We start from the raw sequence: 21,033 nt of genomic DNA on the forward strand, positions 1-21,033 counted from the left end.
GAAATATTTCTTAAGTCAAATAGCCAGTGTGTGTGACTAGTGATTTCTGTTTTAAACATGACTACCTCTTATTCCTTCACTTTACTTGTTAGCAATTTCAAATAAGCTTCCATGTCCAAAACGCTATATATATAAAAATGTATATGCTTGGGTGGAGTGGAGGAGGGCGGAGGATTAGCTACCTAACAATTTGCATATTTATCTTTGAGTAAGTAGTGGTCTACAGATTGGAAAGACTATTCAAAAAGTTTACTGGAATAGTGGGCTGAGCAAGAAGCAAGGTTGTCCTGTGTGAGTAATAGCCTTAAGGCTCCAATGGGGCTTTATACTCAGAAGGCACTGCTGAGTGGTGCCGTGTAGACTTAATAGACTAACCTGGCTACGTACTCAGCTTTCCTGCATTGTAGAGTGATGGAACAATTGCCTTAGCAAGAGTCATAAACTAACTTCAAGTAATTCTGTACATGGTTATAGTCTTTTTTTTTTTTTTTTTTTTTTTTTACCTGAAACAGTGTACCGGAAAATGATTTTTAGTGGTGGAAACTGAGATTAGTTTCTGCTTCCTGGTGGTGATGTTGATGCGGGTCACTGCCAAAATCCACATGCTGCCCTTACTGTTTTTTTTCTAAATATGGTTTCAACTGATGAAATATCCTTTCTCTTTACTGAGATCATAGTCATCCCTGAAGATCTAACAAATAGCTTTTAAAAAAGCAATGAACTTCAGTTCAGGAAAAGTCAAAGAACTGTAGACAATAAAGTTTATATAAATTGTGCCAGCCACTTTACTGATGAATAGGAAGACCAGAAGGGTTTTCCTGGTTCTGTTAGGGCAGTGGCAACATTCCTGTTGATTTTGGTTAGGACAAAATTTTACTCAAGATGTCTGCCCTAGAAACTCTTACATTCTATACAAGTTTCCAGTAGGACAGGTTCCTTTTTTTCTTTTTACCTTGTGTGTCTAGTACAGGGGTGTCCAACCTTTTTGAACGTGGGGCTGGATCATTAACTTTTTATCACCCAGTGGGCTGGCGAGCCATATTGAAAGACCTCACAGGAAGCAGTATCACATCAGGAAGTGATGTCACATGACCTTTGACACCAATGAAGTTGCAGAAAGTGACAATGAAATGGGTCTAACCAGTTTAAAACTCTCCCTCTGTAGCATCCACCTCTGCCACTGTTCGGGACAGGATACTGAGCAAGATGGACCATTGGGCTGACCAAGCATGGCACTTTTTATGCTCTTACGTTCTTTGGCTGAGTTTCCAAACTATGGCTGAGATTTGCAAAAAGGGGTAGATAGGCATGTTACAAAGTTATCACAAGATTTGGAGCCCTCTAAATCTCATTCATTTTAATGGAAGTTGGCCTTTTGACTCAGCTTTGAAAATCTCAGCCCAAGGTGCCAACCAAATAAGTCAAAATACATTTTGCATTTCTATGCAGTGCATCTACGTGGGGCTCTCCAAGCATTTTACAAACATTAAATGAGCCTCAGGATATCCCTGCTGTTCAGAAGAAATGTGGTGGTGAGGACATTCTGGGAACTTCTCTCACTTTCTGTGTGTGATCTGCTTCTCCTGTCCTTGGACCACCCTAGAAGGGCCCTCATTGGCTCATTTCCAGTTCAGAGCAGGTAAAGTGTAAGTGGGTAGGAAGGGCTTATTTTTTGGCAGCAGGTTTGAGTGGGTTGAAGCTAGTGAAGATGTACCCACAATTAGTCACTGACCAGAGTGGGAACACAGTTGTCCTCACTTATTAACATGGCTCCAAGGCCCTGTACTGTCTCTGCCTACATGTTGCTCTCATGTCCTCTTGCCTTCCTAAATCTCATGAGAGTAGAAGATTCCCATCATACCTACTGGACTGCCGTCGCCGGATAGCTGTCCTGGTTCTAAGCTTGTCCTTCAGACTCTTTCATGGCCTCTTTTAGGGTGCACACTTAGAACTCCGGCTTTTCCTTCCCACCCATTTTGCTGAATTGTGATTATTCCCACGGGGCATGAATTTAGTTCAGTGGCTATGATTCTGCTTTTTCCTACAGAGGCAATGACTCTCACAAAGTATGGCAAAATTTATTAGGATAAAAACATTTTGAAGGCCACACAGAAAGCAATAAGCAGTCTTTACTCACATGAGCTTACCAGGTATCAACCACCTGCTACTTGGGTTCCTGGCAGGTATAGACACAAGTTTATTAACACGTTGTTCCAGAATGAGTCTTCGTGCCATAGCCTACATCAGGTCTAAGATCTAAGGAGCCTGACCCCTCCCCAGCCATAGGCTTGTCATGATATACCAATCTGCAGGCCGGTGCAGACCCGGCCGGGCTCCTCCCATCCCCAGCAGCATGTAGGAAGCCAGCTTCAGCTGCATGCCACTGTTCCGGGCCAGTGCTGACCCGCCTGGGTCCGTCCCATCTGGAGCAGCATGTGGCTGAAGCCAGCTTCCCACGAGCTGCTGGAGGTGGGAGGATCCTGGCTGGAGCTGCACCAGTCAGCAGAAGTGGCAGCGGAGCCGTGTGCCGCTCGGGATGGGATGAGCCTAGCCGGAGCAACATGGGCTGAGCTTCATTTTTCCCCTACCTGCGCTGGTCAGTCCCAAGTGGCACACGGCTCCACCGCTGCTTCTGTTGGCTGGTGCCGACCTGGCTGGGCTTCTCCCGTCCCCAGCAGCTCGTGAGAAGCTGGCTTCAGCTGCATGCTGCTCCTGATGGGACAGACCCGCCCAGATCTGCACCAGCCAGCAGAAGCAGCAGCGGAGCCATGTGTCGCTCGGGACTGACCAGCACAGGTAGGGGGAAAGTGCAGCTGAGGCCCTGCTGCTCTGGTTGGGTTCATCCTGTCCCAAGTGGCACACGGCTACTCCTCCTCCCACATGTACCACATCGCCAATGTCAAGCTAACGCGGTGCATGTGGGAACCTTGTCCCTTCCCCAGCCCTTCAGCAGCCATTAGGAATGGGGGGAGGGACAAGGGGTGGCAACGAAAGTAAACAGCGTTTACTTTTGTTTCCCGTCGCAGCACCTCGGACCTCAGAAAATGGCTTGGTGGGTCGCATGGTGGCCTGCGGGCTGTATATTGGATAAGCCTGGTCTAGAGGAAAAAGTAATCAGGACTCATAGTAGAGATGATATCTTTTATTAGACCAACAAGATTTTTGCAAAAAAAAAAAAAAAAAAAAAATCTTTAATTTCAAGCTTTGGGCACAAACACCCTTCATCAGGCATTGGAGAAAAGATTGTAAGAGTTCTCCTGGGTAGAAATGAAAGTCCATATTTTGTAGGATTTCACAGGGGAGTCAGTAGATGGACAGCTCCTCTGGGCAGTCAGTTAATAGCTGGTATGCAAAAATATTTTTTCCAATGCCTGATGAAAGGTGTTTGACCCCAAAAGCTTGCAATAAAAAATTAAATCTTTAATTTTTTTGCAAAAATCTTGTTGGTCTAATAAAAGATATCATCTCTATTAAGAGTCCTAAGTGGGTATCCATGTAGTTTACATTTCTGACATTGTGGAAGTCTTGAGTTGTATATTGTATTAGTTAATACAAAGAAACCTTACTGGCCCAATGTCAAAATAGGATCTTTGCATATTTCTGAGAAAGGTAAACACTTGGTATGCGCACTAAATATCAGCAAGTCTGGCATAGCCCCCGCCACTTCTATTCGAATAAATTATTACCTGTAGTATACCATTCATCTAATAAAAGATGAATGGTATACTACATGTTTATTAAGCAAGTAAATGAACAGTGGCAGAGGGCATCTTACAATTAAATATACAATTTAAGTCCTGCAAACATATGTATAAATAGTGTCACTGAATTCCAGTAGAATTATCTTCAAATATCCAATTAAATAATTTTATACATGCTTGTTCCTAAGTTAAATGGAACAAATAGGAAATAGCATCAATAAATTTAATTAATTTATTAATAATTTTATTAGTGTGTTAACATTTTACATACAAATCTGAATCATTAATTGGTGGTACCTGAGACGCTTGTACCAACAAGGCGGAGTTGATTGCCAAACTGCCAGCCTTGGGTTCACCGGCATGTCAAGCTACAGGATTCAGTTTTAAGAATGATGCAAAGTGTTCTACTAGAAAGGTAATTTTGCTCCATTCCCATTAGCTGAATGAAGGGCGCACTTGTGAGGATCTGCCAAAGGGATATAACAAGCTGTTCTTGCTGTAGTTGGGACAGCTACTGAGAAATGGGATATTTTAATCTTGTCAATACAGTCTCATGTGATAAACCACAGAGTTCAGCTCTGGGGTAACAGGTAGAGAGACCAGTCATTTGAAAAGAGTGCTCTTGCAGGAGATCAGGGAGAGCTTACTGGTGCACCTTGCTCCTGAGCTTTGATATATATTTCCTCTCAATTTGGGATCCTCTTTGGTTTTGGGAGAATTAAACACCCCCCCACCCCCCAAATATTTTCCATCTTTCCACGAAATGAACACAAAGTACCCACAAGCAAGTTTACCTTAATGCACATTTTAATGTCAAAGGTTTTTAATCACTATGTAGGTCAGGCTGTTTAGTTGATACAGCTGCTAAATTCAGCAACCCTGCTTTAAGTCACCAGCATTTCCAAGGCTTGCTCTCAGTCTAAAATAAATCATCTTTAGTTTTCTCTTGAAGGTAAAGATTTTGAGGAAACATGGGCTACAATAAGTTAGATACCAACATAAAAAAAAAAAAGTCTGTCTATGGGGAAAACTGTTTTTTATTGCTTGTGTCTAGGTAGGCCATTTTGTCAGTTATTGTTTCCTATATTTTGATTACTTGGCTTTGTGTTTATTTAGGGAAGGCCCTCTGTTACCAGCTACCATCCCTGCTGTTTTCAACCAAATCTGGCTTAACACAGACAAGTGACATGAGTTTTGCTTTCAGCAGTTTGAGGTGCAGTTTCCCAGAAACCTTGTACCTATCTCCTTGAAACTTGGCAGGCTTCATGGCCTCAGCAGGGGCTAGCATGCCTACAGTTTTCATCCAAATCTGCCAAAAAAATACCAAAATTATAGGTATTTCAGTGATTCCCCGTTTATAGTCTATGGCCAAATCACCGAATCTCTCTTAATCAGCACCGAATTTTCCGAAGCTGATTTGGCTGAATCAATTTGGGACAGTGATCCGAATCGAATCACTGTCTTCTGAATCAGCCGAGTCTGAATCCGAATTGAATACTTCCCTGTTCGTACAGGCCTACTTTCTGACTCCTGTGCTCACCTAGCTTTCTGAGGCTTAATGTCAGTGAATCCTCTTAGGTGTTTTTGTATCGAAGTGCAATTGCTCTGAATAACACAGTGGCTTTTCTCCCTCAAAAAGCTAATTTGAGGGAAATGTTCACACAACAGGGTCTGTGATCACCTGCTGGGTGTGATTAGGATATTTTAGTATTGCAGGAAAAATTACTGTCAAGTTTTAATTTTTCACTAGCTCAAGATGAGGGGAGCTGTTGCAGGAGCCTGACTATATGGTGAGGTAGAGGCATAACTAGGGAACTACCAAATTCACAGAAGTGGGGTGCGCAGCAGCTCCTTTTAATCTTTCATGGTCCCCTGCATGCCTCTCCCCTCCAGCCCCCACTGTTGATTGGCAGAGGGGCCCCACTACGCCCTCCTGATCAGCGGGGAAGCAAAAACCATGGTTTTAAATATGGTGTGTTTTTTGTCTCCTCGCTGGTCAGCAACAAGAATTGGGGCCACTGGGGTCCCTCAGCCAATCAGTGGCAGGAAGCAAAAGCGGCGCCATATTTAAAACCGCAGTTTTTGCCTCCCCACTGATCAGGAGCAAGCTGCAGGTTAGCCCCTCCATCAATCAGTGGTGGAAGGGCACAAGGGGGAACCTGCAAGATTAATGGACCTGCAGCGCACCCCACTTCTGCCATGAATTCAGTAGGTCCCTAAACATACCAGAGAATTTTAGCACCAGGGGGTGAGGAGTTGGGGAAGAGTCTCACCAGAGACTTGAAAGACCCCATGGCACACATTCTCCCTTCACACTGGGGACTGTTGCTACTACTGCCCCATGGGCTCCCTGCACACTGGCAGTGACCTTATGCTGCCACTGCTGCTGCTGGACCTGCCCCATAAACTCCTCACATGCTGGTGGCTGTTTCTTCTGTGGCTGTACATTCTGGCATATCCTGTAAATTGGTACCTGAGCTGTTGTCCTGTTTTCCCAACTCTTGTTACACTACTGTGCTGTGGAGCCTTGATTACCTGACCAGGTAGACTTCAGTTCAACCTTCTTTTGAAGAGTCCTCAGGAGTAAGGAATACCTCTTTCAGAAAGTTTTTCTAAATGGTCTATATTCTCTTGTGCCTTATTATCATTAAAGAACAAAGACTTTCAGAAGTCCTTTGCAAAAGCCATGTCTACAATAGTTCATATGCTACACTTATCAAATGCCCCCTGAGGAGGTATGCTACAAATCAGAAACCTCATCCCTCTAGTTGTGAGTTCTCAAAAATATGTGTTTAAGCTACTAGAGTTTTATTTGGTGGGAGGGGAAGGTCAGTACTGATGCTAGCAGGGCCTACAACAGTTGACTTCTGGAGCTTATTTTCTGTGAGGGGAGGTTTATCAGGAAATGGCCAGAGAGGAAAAGAAGGAAACCATGCAACCTCCTGAGATCCAGAGCTGCTCAGAGTCTGTGGGGACCTAGAATAGTAGTCGGTGTCCAGAGGGGGAGAATTTAACATAGGTTTATGGGTCTTTGTAATCTAAATAATGTTCTTTTAACATAAGTAATGATTAAAACCTTTTCCTAATTCTTAAAGTAACATTATCCTTCTATACTACATGTGCACTGCACTTTTGTTGCTGTAGTTTTGTTTAAATGAAGCTTCTGTGCCACACGTATAACACAGAAATATTATTTCCTCCTTTAGTATCCTTCCAGCATACATATAAACAGCTGCCATTTCATTTTCTAGTCACTGTTTACACCCTGTTCTTGTAGTTTCTCATGAAAAGCTCTACTTTCCAAATTTTTTTATAGTTTTTTTTTGTTGTTGTTCTTTTTGAATTCCCTACAGTATTTTAGCATTCACTTAACAGGAAGATTACCATGTGGTAGATATCAGAAAGTCTGAAGTCAAAGTTCTGAGTAACCTATAAACTAAACTTGAACTTTGGTAACCATTTTCTAGTGGGGGGGAAAAAAACCCGTTTCAAGCTTTATTTTAAAAACTGATTTATTTGCCTCATTCAAGGAGAGAAATAGTTTGCAGTTTTTGAAGTAGCCATGATCAGTATCTAGGTTTCTTGTTTTTAAATAGAATGAGTAATTTGATGATAAGCAACAATTGCTACATAGAGTTAGTTTTTAGCTAGGGTTACCATACATCTGAATTTTCCTGGACATGTCCTCTTGTTGGGTCATCCCATCTCTGTCCAGGTGTTTTTTTTTTTAAATAACAACAAATATCCGAGATTTTTGCTCTGCTCAGTATCAAAGTTTTCCCCAGCACTTCACAGCTTGCCCTAGCAAGGAGCTACTTAGGGCTGGCGGGAGGGCAGTTGGAGGCAGAGGGCTGGCGTGCAGCCAGGCAGGGTGGTGGGAACAGCCCCAGGAGCTGCATATAGGTAAGTGTATGGGGGGCAGGGGTTGAAAGCTGTCTGAGCACTGGGGTGCAACAGGTTTGGGGAGGAGGGGGAGGCACCTGCCTCTCCAACAGGAGAAGGGGGTGGTGGGCGGGGGCCTTCAAGGGCAGCAGGGAGCTACATGGCTGGCTTGGTGACACCAGGGCCAGTGTGCTTGTGCTTGGAGGGGCAGGGTAGCCAGGAGACACTGCAGGTCTGGTGGGGAACAGGGGCTTGTAGGTCAGGAATGAGAGGCGCTGGCAGGGCTGTTGGGGGGGGGGGGTGAGGGGCTGTGGGTCAGGAGAGTGTCAGGGCTGGGGGCTATGGCTTGGGAGTGAAGGGGGGAAATGTGGGTTTGGAGCACAGGGCACAGGCAGTGCAAAGGGGCCACAGGTCGGGAGTAAGGGGTATCAGCAGGGATGGGGAAGGAGGGGGCTGCAGCATGGTCTGAGGGGTGGGGTACTGTGGGTCAGGAGTGAGGGGCAGCAGCAGGGTTGGGGGTCTGTGGCTTGGGAGTGAGGGACAGGGGCAGGGCATGGCTGTATCACTGCCCCCCCAGTCATATTTCCTGCCCCTACCCCAACAGGTGTCCTCTTTTTTTGAAACTGGAAATATAGTAACCCTAGTTTAGCAGAATTTTAAAAGATTATTAAACACAGGAAAATAAGGAATATAGATCTTATACAGTTAGCTCTACTATAATGTGAGATTCTTCCCTGCTTATAAGTGTGGAATATTCTTTCTCACAGATTACTAACTGATTCTAGTGAAGGTAATGTGCAGATCTTGCTTAGCAAAGTACCAAAATCTGCTTGCTCTCTGCAGTGGTATAGAAATGTCTTCCTGACTCTTCATTCAGGTGTCCATTGTTTGCATGTTACAATACTGTGGTATTTCAATTTTCACCACAGCAAAAACGTTGTAAAACTATCTATATTTTACATTATTATATATAATTTGAAATTACATTAAGTATTTCTAGGCTTGCTAGTTGTATAGAAAGTTCTTCACAATTATAAATTATAAATCAACATGCTGCTCATCACCTTTGGGCAAGATAGATTTAAACAGTGTAGCATTTAACAAAAATGTAAAAATATGATGCTGCTTCTAGGAATTGGATGCAGGAGAGCCTTGAATTTAGGTCTGAATCTTCAAAGTTCCAAAAAATCTTTGTTTTGAAGCATTCGGACAGTTGTAGAGAAATTTGGGATTTTTCTACAAAAGGAAATTTTCTAGCTATAATTATACCAGTTAATATTCTCTCTCCCTCTCCCCACCCCCCAAAGTAAGTGATTTGATTTGATTTTTATTCTGAAGTATAGTGTCTATATGGGAGAGTATTATATCTGCATAGCTGTAATGGAATTATTATTCTGTTACATGAGTCAGTTTCTCAGTACAGACAAACCTAATAAAAACACTCTTAAGTTATGACAGTACTTAATGTGACCTCTAAGGACCTGAAACATTCAATATTGAATCTCTACATTGGATACACTGTAATATCACTATGGTGTATTAGTGACCATTGCTTTGATCAAACCTGATGACTTGGTTACTACCGAACATAAAGTAAACAGGTTTTGTTTTGTTTTTTGGGGGGGGGGGGGGTGTTAAGGTTATGTCTTTGCCATGAAGTTGGCGTGGGTGATCTGCAGAAATTAGCTTTAGGTATGGGGTATGTCCCACTGCAAAATCAAATCCATGCCAAACATATGTGCCTGCCTCCATAAATGTAGTATTTACCTATGTGAGAAACTAGGGGCATGTGTAGACTAAATGGGGGCCCTAAATTGAAGCAGTGGGTTTCTAAAAACAGTGCTTCAATTTAGGGTGAAGTGTACCCAGGTGTACCCTGTGTTGTGTACACCTGTGTCTTACCTGCCTCTCTGGTGGCTGGGAGGGGAGGGCAAGCTGCTGGAAGGTGGAGCGGTCCCTGGGCTGATGTGGGGCTGGTGCTTCCCTCTGCGGCAGTGGTGGAACCCACTCGCAGGCACCTGGCTTGGGCAGTCCCGGGGGACACCAAAGCCGCAGAGGGAAGGACCAGGTCCCCATGAGGCTCATGCAGGCAGGCATGCTCCAGGGGAGCAGGGGGGAAAAGATCAGACTTGCCAGTTTTTTGTTTTGTTTTTGTTTTCTTTTTTGTTTTGTTTTGTTTTTCTTCAGTGGAGCCTGTCTTCCCAGGCTGTTGCCAGGCTGCCTGCACAGCCCCTGAGCCGCACAGAGCCCAGTGCTTTGCTCTGTGGCTGTACAGCAGCAAACTAAAACTCCTCAGAGGTGTTACAGTTTGCTGTGCCCCAAAGTCATTTAAGGCACATTACGCTGCCAAGTGTGCTACAGCGGCTGGAATTAATGCATAATATGCCGCTGAGACATGAAAATACCAACACCATTAAAGTGGTGCAAAAGCATTTAAGCTGCTTTAGTGTCATGCACACATGTGCCGTGTTTTGTCTACACACCCCCTAAGACTACTGGGGTATATACCATGGCTTTTTGTAACGTATTCTAGCTTCTCTGATCTATGAATTCTTTCCTCATTTATTGAGGGCAGACTTGTCTGTCCTTACAGAAATGCTTTTGGTTTACAGACTCATTAAAATAAACCACTTCTGGCTTAGTGTTTTGAATTTGAATATTATTTACCTTGTTCAGAAATCCACCTCAGTTCCAGCATTTGACCATCTGGTAGCACAGTGCACAGGGAAGATGATTTTCCCACATGGTGATATGAAGCACAGTAGAAATGTAATAGGCCATGTACCAAACCGGTATTTAAAGTTAGATGGTTTCTAGTGCAGCAGAAGGAAACAGGTAGCAGGAAAGAAAAATAACCCTATGGGAATTTGTGGGCAGGCACTGGAAGATGGTCAGCACGAGCATGGATTATCCTGTGCCCATTGCAAAGTAAGAAAACTACCAGCCAGGGCTGAACCAAATCCAGGTTCATATGGGTACCCGTCTCTGACAGCTACCTAATGTTAATGTTTCCCTTAACCTTATGCTGTCCACACATGCAAGCCTCCAACAGATGTGCTGATGACTGAAATAATTTAAGGGCAACATTAGGTGAGATCCCAGTGAAGATATTGTAATTGATAATTTTGTAGTGAAGATATAAACTAAGTGGGTATTACCCTAATCTCCGCTCCTGGCTGACTTCTCTGTCCCCAGTGCTTTTTGTCTGGGCATATCACATCCACTTGCACCCATTGGTATATTTATATGTAAATGCCCATTACTGTATTTGAGCTGTATTGCATGATATGAATTTAGAATGTGTATGTATGAGTGCTGCAGGCTTGTGTGAGAGCTGAAGTCCCAATTTTGTGTTGGATAATTTTATTATAAGGCATTGTTTATATTGAAAAGTAAGTGCAAAATTACAATTTTTACAGTACATTTAAGAGTCTCTTTTGTTTTCTTTTTCCAGGCAAAACCAAAGCTAGTTGAACCAATAGACTATGAAAATGTCATCGTCCAGAGGAAAACACAAATTATAAATGATGCTCTACGTGAGATGCTGCTTTTCCCTTATGATGACTTTCAGGTAATTATTCAGTTTCCTTTTGACTGAAATTTTTAAATGGTGGTGTAAATGTATATATAAACATGCAGTAGCAAAGGAATGGGAAAAGTATTAAAACAATATTTTTATACTTTAAAGATCTTACTATCATTTGAGTTTTCTCAGACATGCCTTTTTCTTTTATTGCTTGCTTCTAGTACATACTGATAACTCCTCCATTCTTTCGGGATGTATTAGGTTACATTTCTACATCTCACTCAGTATTCTCACCATTTGAGACAAATGGTCAGACTAATAGTTCTCATTGCATTTTAAATGTTACCTATGTTTTGTTTTTTTTCCTGTCAAATTAAGATCTGTTCTTTATACCTAGGAATCAGGAAATTCCTTTAAAAATCATGAATTTTTTTTTTATTGTAATCTTTTTTTAAAGCGTGTGGTCATACCCTAAGTCGACCTTTCCCCCACAGCACTGAAAAATATAACCCTTTCTTAATAGATGAGAGAGAAACATGGACTGTGACTAGATAGTCACATGGACCATGGTGCTAGAACTAAAGAAAGGTATGACCAGCCTTCTCAACCTCTGGTTATTAGAGACTGGTTTATACTCTGAAGCCTGAAATTTAATCTCTTCCAAGATTTGTTGGCAAGAATTTCTTGACTCTAGATATTCTTGTTATCCCCATAAATCTGAGGTCCCTTCTTGAGTATAGCTAAGCATTTGGTTGCCACAACACTTTAGTAGTGAGTTCAAAAATTTGTATAGATGTTATGTGAAGACAAGTATTTCCTCTGGTTGGTTCTGAATCTGCCACATTTCAGTTTCATTGACTATTACCTTGCTCTTATAATATAAGAGAGGGAAGACAAATTCTTCTATCCTGTTCATTCTTGTATATACTTCTATGATGTCATTTTATGTCTCTAAAATGAAAAAAATGATGTTTTTCAGTTTTTCACATGGTTCTATTTTATCATTTCCCCCTTTTCTCTGAATCTCTTCTAATTTTACAATATAAGTTTTGAGACCCAGTGTAAGTCTGTACCATGAAGGGTAAACCCACAGCCACTGTGTGTCACTTGAGGGCTGGAGGCAGGGTTGCAAGTGGAGAGGAGGGGAGATGGGCGAGGCAGAGTCTAGGGCTGGAGGGGCATATTGTGACTCACCAGGCCTGTGCTGCTTAGCCTATCCTGTCCCCTGCTCAGTTGCTCCACAGCAAAGACAGCCCAGCTGGAGGCACTGGCCAGAAACAGTGCTGTGCTACCTGGCTGGAACAGGGTGAGAAGGGCAGAGGGGGAGAATGGCTCTGCGCTGCCTGGCTAGAAGAAGGAAGTGAGGTGGGAGGGGGAAGAAAGCAGTACACAGGGCCTAGTTGGAGTGGGGGCGTGGCCCATGGGCCCACTAAGGAGGGAAGAACATATCAGTGCAGGATACAAACTGCAGCATATGGGTCTTTGTCTCCCTGGTACTGGTAAGACTGATAATCTTCCTACCCTCTCTCCACTCTTTGGCACCTGTCAACCCTGCACATGCACCTCACGATACAGGGGGTGTTTTGCCGAGTACACAAAAATTGTTAATCATGCCTTTGCCCAGGTCCAGCCCAGCCTGGTAGCCTCAATTCAGCAGCAAGGTCAGAGTCTGAAGAACCCAGTGAGAGTGAGGCTGGCTTTTGTTATTGTCCCTTGTCCCCAGAAACACATCAGTGCAGCCCTATGTGCCCCAGTACTGTCCCATGCTGATCCCTCTGTTCCAGTTATGCTTAGACCTGGGGTTCCAACATCACTGCCCCACAAGTTGTTGTCAGCCCCAAACCGCATCATGACACTAGGATCCCATGTGGTGGCACTGTCCTAGAGCCACCTCAGGGACACCTCATCCCACATCCCCCATGGAATCATCTGTTTCCTGAGGGTGCTGCCCAGTTTGGCCCTTATTTGGCCCTACTTGGGGTGACCTTCCTTCCTTTTTCATGTCCTTGTGATGAGGTATTTAGTAGAATTTCCAGATTGCATTGAAATCTGACAGGGCCGCGCCATGATCACTTCTTCTATGGCCTTGAACTTGTGATGTGCCGTAGGCAGCCACTATGTGACACGTGAGCCTCAGGCACTCAGTAGAATGGAGGCAGGGCTGTGCAGTGGAGAGGTATTAGGATGTTTCTACAATAGGTGTCGCTGGCAAGAGCCAGGTTAAGACTTCATGGCTGTGAAGCTGCTGGCAAATTAAGGGCTTTGGATCCTCATTTGCCATAAAAAACTGCATTGTTTTCAGGGCCAGGAAAAGGTTAACTTGGCTCTTGATGGTGACAGCTCTCTCAGCAGTGTTGTGCCACTACTTTGCTCTGAGTGTCTGGAGACTCAAAGCCCCCCTGGCACCATTCTGGTGCCCTGGGGCACAGATTTCATCAGGTATGCCTGATGGGGTGGGGATTAGGGTGACACTCAGAGGTGAGGCACACCTGTCAAAGTTGCTCACCACCAGTCTATACCATGTTCTGAGTAAGGTTGACGCTGCTGTCAGAGAAATAAGCCCAACCCACTTATGCTCAGGCTTGCAGACTGGTAAAGTAAAACGCTTGGTGTGTTCCTGAGAGCAGCCACTGCTCCAGCCTGAGCATACGGTTAGGAATGATTTCTTCAATGGTATATCAAAGTGCTGTATAGATTTACCCGCAGTGACCAGTACTACACGTAGTATTCTAGGTATGGCGAAACTGTCTAAGTATTGGCCTGTTTTCCCTATTCTTAATCTTTTCCTGATGCATCTCAACACCTTGGGTATTTTATTTAATGGCAACTACACATTGAGTTGAGGTCTACATTGATCTCATCACAAAGATGTCAATCTGTTTTTCCTGAGTTCCTCTTAAGATGATTATGTGTAGTTGGGGTAATTAGGAAGACCTCTGTGTACATTTTAGGCAGTTCTTTATAGTTGGAAATTCTGTCCATTGTATAGAAATCTGTTCAAGCCATTTCCGCTTTCAACATTCAATTTTTATTTTTATCCAAGTGTTTTTCCTCTTGTTTAGATTAGACTGATTACAGTCTAAAAACTACTAAACAATGTAGGAAGCCAAGCCCTACTAATTACAAAGGCCTTGGACGTAAGGTTAGTTTTTTTAAAAGTTATGGCTGGACATTAAGTATCTGCAAAGTATGTCTTTTCATTGGGGTTCTGCCTTTTTGCAGCTTGATGCTGTGAAGATATTAGTGCTCTAAGTGGGCAGGACAAAGGTGCATTGTTGAGATTTTGTTAGAAACAAATTTATTGCATTTGTCCTTAACACTTATTTTATAGTGAAAGATGCATTTAATTGGGATGATTAAACAATTTTTTAAGGCAGCGCTTAACTTGAGACATTTGATTATTAGGATCATCTATTTCGTTTGATTGGTTAAGCTGTTTATAGTATTTTACAGGTAGAAATTCATTTTGCTAACATTTACTATTACAAAACCTGTAGATTCAAACTGCTTTTCTGTTGTGTTACTGCACCTAACAGAATTTTACCTAAAATACGTTTCATTTTGTTTTGAGTTATTTCCTGTTTATATGATCAACATGGCCATATTTTGTTTTAATATATTTTAAGATGTCGTTCTTTATCAGAACCTTTGCTTAACTGGCTCATTCTATTTCCGCTAGAGTAATTAATAGGATACTTGATATAACCTTGGAAATTTGGTAATACAAAGCAGTTCACTTCAACATCTTGTATTTTGGTTCAGTTTAGTAGTCGGTGAAAGTCTGTTTCTACCATGTTTATTTCCAGTAGCCTGAACTGTGTTTTTAATCTTTTTTTTTGTCCATACTACATTATTCCTGTAATCATAGTAGAGATGTCAAGGATTAAAGGAAGGCTAAGATGAATTTCATTTATAAGGTGAGTTGTTCAAATGCCATTGAGAATCTTGTGCAGCAGCAGGCAATGGTTAGTAGTGCTCTGTTTCAAGTCTGTGGGTGCATCTACACAGGCAATAATGCAACACAATAAACTCGGGAGCAGTTTGCTCTAGAGTCAACTGTTCCCGGCGCAGTGTCTACATGTGGGCCTGGGACAGCAGCAATTTGAGCCAGGGCAAAGCAGGCCCCTGACTGGCTGGGATGACGGTTCAATTTATGCCTTTGGTCACCATCTACACATATGTTTCAGCATAGTAAAGTACCTTGCCATAAGATAGTACTGTCTCTGACAGTACTGCCCTACAGTGGAGTTAATTAGTTTACTGTAGATGGTGATGCTTTACTGTGGAACTAAGTAATCTACTCTGCAGTAAAGTACACGTGTAGATGCACCCTATGAAAGCTAGCCATTGGAAGGGGCAGAAAGCAAGGCCATAATCCACCTCTTCCATCCTTACACTTCTCCACCTCACTTAGAACTGACTTTATACATGGAAAGATCTCTCTACCGTCCAAGAGAGTTCCTAGGGTGAATTTTGTCCAAGTCAAGAATCTTCCTGGGAATGGGTTTGGCACAGATACCTTTTTTTGGTCATGTGTGAGAGCCATAGACACTATATATTCTTGTGTAGAAGCATTCAGGATCTAGAACTGTCAGTTCAGTGTCCTTCATAACTGCTAAATAAACTTTCTGATTTTTCTTGCATTTTCTATTCCCAAACCTTTTATTTTTTTCATTCTTCACTTTCACAATTGAGTATTAAAGATGAAGCATTGCTGCAAATTTTTTTTTGTTTAACCCTCGCTCTTACAAAAGCTAAGTCACTTATGAGCAGGGATCCTGGGTTTCTCCAATTTTTAAAAAAAATCCCCAATTGTCAGTTAAAAAAAACAAAAACGTAACCCCAAATTCGCATTTGTCTGTGAGGATTTGGGTTTACTCTCTTTAACTGAAAATTGGGGATTTTTTCAAATCGGAGAAAACTAGGATCCCTGCTTATGCGTTAATGCCCACTCTTGGTAAGATCATGAGCACAAGAGTAGTACCCATAGTTTCCTTACTATCAATAATAAAGACTCTCTTTTTGGAGCTAAGACCTCTATTTCATCATCGGAGAACATAATCTGCTGCTTATCCTTCTCGTAATAGTAAACCAGAGAAATTTGACCATGTAAAGTGTGATTTGTAAAGAGGAGGGGGACGAGCTGTTTTTTATAGCCATAGGGGACAGGATTAGGAGCAGTGGCCTCAAACTGCAACAGACATGAAGATTAGGAAGAAACTTATGACTTATGAAGGTACTTAACCACTAGAACAGGCTGCCTAAAGATGTTGTGGAGTCTCCATCCCTGGAAATTTTCAAGCAGGGTAGATAGATACTTGCCTGGGATGGTTTAGTCAGAGGCGAATCCTTCCTTTAGTAGCAGATGACCTCTGTGAGGTTGTTTCCAGCCCTATTTATGATAATTTGTGCAAGTGGAGAGGACAGTAGTTATCTGCCCATGGCAAGTGAAGAATGGGAAATTATACTGGAAGTGAGACTTGGAGTAGCAGAAGCAACTGATTGATGTAGAAGGCTGATAGCTGAGCAAGCTTTGTTTTCTTCTCTAATAGCAACTACTACTGAGTTTACTGGAGGGGAACTTTGCTCTCTTTTCTGAAATAATGACACATGGCATAGGGAAATGGGAGGGAATGTTTGAGTATATCCATGGGTTAAAAAACCGTTTGAAGGAGAGCAGAGGAAGTGTTAGAGCTGTTCAGTCACTACTGAAAAAACCTGAAGGGAGTTTAGTGGCTTGAGTGGTTTCACAGTTCCCTAGCCAGTTGATGAAAGTAATTGAAAGTCAGATTTTCATTTAATTAAAGGGACTAAAGTGTACTTTCTCTGGCTCCAGGTTGACAGTGGGTGGAGACTGCAGATTCTTTTGTCTCTGCTTTTGTACAGTTACCTATGGCAGCTCTGTTCATTTTCCGACAGCAGATACGCTTGGTTCTGGTTTATGTCGATACACAAAATTAGCTGGGAAGACTAGTAGCTTTTCACTTCATCTTCTCCTTATTCTCCCCTGGCACATTCCTGTCCAAGTAAAGACATGTTCTCTGTTTCTTTTGCCTCAGAAAAGACTTTTACCTGCGTCTTTGCCACTGATTGCTAGCAGGTCTTTTGTTGTCACGTTCAAACTAAGTCTTCCTTTACAGTTCTATCCTGTATCTGGTCCAAACTGGCTTCCACCTTCAGTGAAAGTACTGGCCAAGATCTTGCATAATCTTTTCCCAATCAAGACCTGGTCTGTGCTAAATAGTTTTCCAGTGGAACTCAGTCCCTTCCATTGTTTTCAAGATCATTACTCTTTCCTTCTTAATAACACGCTCGCTGTTTTCTTTTGGTTTTTGTGTAGCTTTGCCAGCTACTCATTTTGAGCATTGTCATTTGCTTTCTGTATGAATTCCAAAAGGCTCTGTCCTGTGCCACCACATCTTCCTTTTACAGTCCATTGTCTGTGGTTTGGGCTCTAAACTGTACCCTGATTTATAATTGACGTATTCACCCTGATCTATCTGAATCTGCTTCAAGCTCTCTTCATACACTTCTTTCTCATTTTGCTGTACTTGGCAGCCTGGAAGTTGTTCAAAAGGTAAACAGTATTTCTCACCAATAAAAACATATTTAATTGCTATAAGTAAGCTGCCTGCTGGTGTGGTGATTGGTCTGCTTAATAGAGATTTAATTTGAAATTTCAGCTGTGTGGGGTTTTAAATACTGAACATGTCTGTAATTTATTGTAACAGTTTTACTTGATACGTTTTAAAATATTGATTTATTTTAATAACATAAGAATAGGATGGATTATTTGTACATATTAGTATTTGTAAGTCTTTCAGTGCAACAAAGATGACATTTATCTGTAAAAAGGGTGGCTGTTACCAGGAACAAACTCAGAAATGCTGGGTGTAATGGTTTGCTTAAAACTCTTAGGGTAGAATACTTGGAAATATTTTGAGTTCATCAAAGGTTTTGATGGAAAATTTAATATATTATTTTGAGTTCAGCCATTTCCATTTTTGCATTTGTGTACCTTCTTAATTTACTGCTTGAAGACCATTTTTTTTTAAATGTGGATATAAGATATATAATGTTGTGTTGCCTAAAAATCAAATTATTTTTGCTTGTGTATTGTAAACTATTTTTAAATTAATTTTAAAACATCAAATTATATATATACCTGCTTTAGCAGATTATCTATATTGTGAACAGGGGGCATAATTATCATGTTTTAGAAACCATTTAAATATAGTGATCAACCTTACTTCAGGAACTATGGGACTGATCCAAATCTACTGAACTAAGTGGAAAAAACTTTAATATGCTTTGGATTTGTATCATCCCTTTTCAACCGTTTAGAAAAGTAGGATCGTGCAGAAATGCAGTTCATAATCGGACTGCAAGCTTATATACTATAGTCATTGGACAAGTATTACAAAATCAATCCATTTATCAAACTTGTTTTGTTACTCAACACTAATAGGTCAAAGAAAAGTGAATGCTGGCTTTCATTATAGATTTTTTTTTTTTTTTAAGACAGTGCTGTTGGTATTATATTCTGTACTTTCTTTGCGCTCTTTTGCAAGAGATACTGGTGGGATATATCTGTAAAATTCACCAGGATCTGAGACCAGATTCTGGACTGAGATACTCAGAAAATGGCATACCATATCAACACCGTTTCTTGTTTTAGTTTTTTTGAAATCTGAACTTATACAAGTGCAATATGGTTGAGAGCACCTCAGAAATCCAGGTTCAAATATAAGTTTGCATAACCTAGAAATAAGGTTCTGAGACAAACAGCCCCTTATTCATCTCAGTGGATATTAAGTCAGATGCCCTGTGATGTGATGTCCACATTTTTATTGCACACCTATGCATTAAGCAATTGATATACAGATGCCTTAGGGCTTGTTTGTACTTCAAGTCTGCGCCATGCATCTACGAACAGATGTTTTGCCTTTGAACATTTGTTATCAACACCACTTTAGATGTGGGTTTTCTTATGCTTGGACTACTCTACAAAGTTCTGTTTATAGTTATCTTGGCTAAGGTGTAGACAATCCCCATTGTGGACGCTGCTCAGAGGGCAGAGTTGTTATTCAGGTGAGCTGGGGTAGCTTTGGTGTTAGGAAACCATTTTTGGTTGGCAGACATGTGCCTATACAAGAGGCCAGGTTGCTTCACTGCTTCTGCCACTCATAAAGCAGTGGCAGCCTCTGTATTATAAGCATATGGTTAAATACAGGATAAGCTTACAGGCTACAGAGGAGCTGTGGATTCACTGCCAACTAGTAGCAAACATAGTGCATCTGTCAGGACTTCCTGCCATTATCCCACATAGTTTGCTGGCTAGCTGGAACAGCTGTGCCCTCCACTGCTCTGGGTCATCCTGCCTGCTTATCACTTCACAGTTTAAATGCTGAGATGTGGCCAAGATTAGTTGCCTTGGAGTCTATCTTCCAGGGAATTCAGAAGAGGTGGGAGACAATCATGTCTTATTCGTCCTTATGGCTCATGCTGAGGCCTTCACTTCCTTGCCCTCTGGTGGAGGTGTATATACATTGCAGCATAGTGGCTATTTGTCCAAATGAAAAGAAGGGGATGCAGTCAGGACCCAATCAAGAAATGCGATGAGGGAAAAGAATCTGCAGTTTCTTGAGGAGCTAAACCATATGCTTGGGAGAGATGCTACCTCCCGAGTCACTGCATTGTGTATATACCATTAAAGAAAAACCTGACAAGGTTGGCCGGGGCACTATATACTAGAGGACAAGACAGGCTGAATCTACTCATTTCATCACTTCTGGGGACTTCTAGAGGAAGACTGTCAGAGAGACCCAAGAGCTGAACAAGTAACAGCCAGATGATCCGACTGCATCGTGCGGGGGAGGGGCAGAACAGCTGGAAGGAACCAGTCCCAGTATGTGTTGAATGATGCTTTTAATAAGGTAATGGGAATGCATTTTGTAAGAACTGCATCTTAGATCTGCAGTCATTCCCTTGTGGGTTTTTAGATCTACCCTCTCCCCGCTCAAAATGGTAGCCTCACTGAAGGATGTGCAAAATTTGCTATATTTTGTTTTGCAAACATGAAGTCACTGCTATCTTCCTATCTCCTTTATAACACTGTCTGTTCTGGATGTTTACCCCCTGCCTAAGATATCAGCATGAAGGGCATTCACAACAAAAACTGTTTGAAGTGAAGGAAATTTTATTGTAGTGCAAATGAAAGGCTGAAGGGAGCAAAAAACCAATCATTTCTTAAACTCTTTGCTAGTCTACCACTTGGAGCCTTTGCTACTAGAGTTGTTAACTTTCTCCCCCTTCCCCAGCCCCCATTAAAAGGACAACATATGCTGATAGAGGAGGCTTTGTGTTGGCTTAATTATACCACCTTCCCTGAATGACATAAGCCAAGTCAAAAGAAACCCTCTTTTTGAGGTGGGTACAGCTTTGCTGACAGAAGTTGCTGTCATAACTATATCAATTATGTGGTGTGATCTCTTCACACCCCTATCAACATAGCTGTGTTGGCAAGACTTTGTAAAGTTGGCTTGACCTCAGTTTTGTTAACATCCTCAGCTTTTAGCTAACTTGAATTGAGGTGCTTCTGAAAGCAGATGGTGTTCAGGTCTTGCAAAATGAATGACAATATAACACCCTATAAAATGTAAACCATTGCATTTAGAGAAGAAAAAGCAAACCAAAATCCTTCTGTTTCTGCATTACTGTTTCATTAATGCTGTCACTTTGAATTACCATGTTTTTATAAACCTGTGGATCTACAGAAGTGTTATACTTTTTTATTGTATGGTGAGTAAAAAACTTAGATGCTAAGAGGTTAAAAATGGTTGGTTAATATACTTTTTATTCCCAGTCTTTATTAGTTGTACCATATAAAGTGGCAAAGCAAGATTAGCAGTGAGTTTATTTGCA

General features: G+C 41.9%; 1 protein-coding gene across 8 annotated transcripts in view; it reads left to right on the forward strand.

Moving 5' to 3' along the window:
- DOCK9 (dedicator of cytokinesis 9) overlaps positions 1–21,033 on the forward strand; it is a 277,662-nt gene that overhangs the window by 95,101 nt on the left and 161,528 nt on the right. For all 8 annotated transcript variants that reach the window (XR_002090054.2, XM_019486925.2, XM_019486921.2 and 5 more), the window contains exon 2: positions 11,038–11,154. Coding sequence is in view for 7 of the 8 variants with exons in the window: in XM_019486925.2 (XP_019342470.1) it covers positions 11,038–11,154 (117 nt within the window). In the remaining variant the exon portion in view is untranslated. The remainder of the gene's footprint in view (positions 1–11,037; positions 11,155–21,033) is intronic.

Source organism: Alligator mississippiensis, chromosome 1 (assembly GCF_030867095.1).
Source record: "Alligator mississippiensis isolate rAllMis1 chromosome 1, rAllMis1, whole genome shotgun sequence".
Taxonomy (NCBI): Eukaryota; Metazoa; Chordata; order Crocodylia; family Alligatoridae; genus Alligator; species Alligator mississippiensis.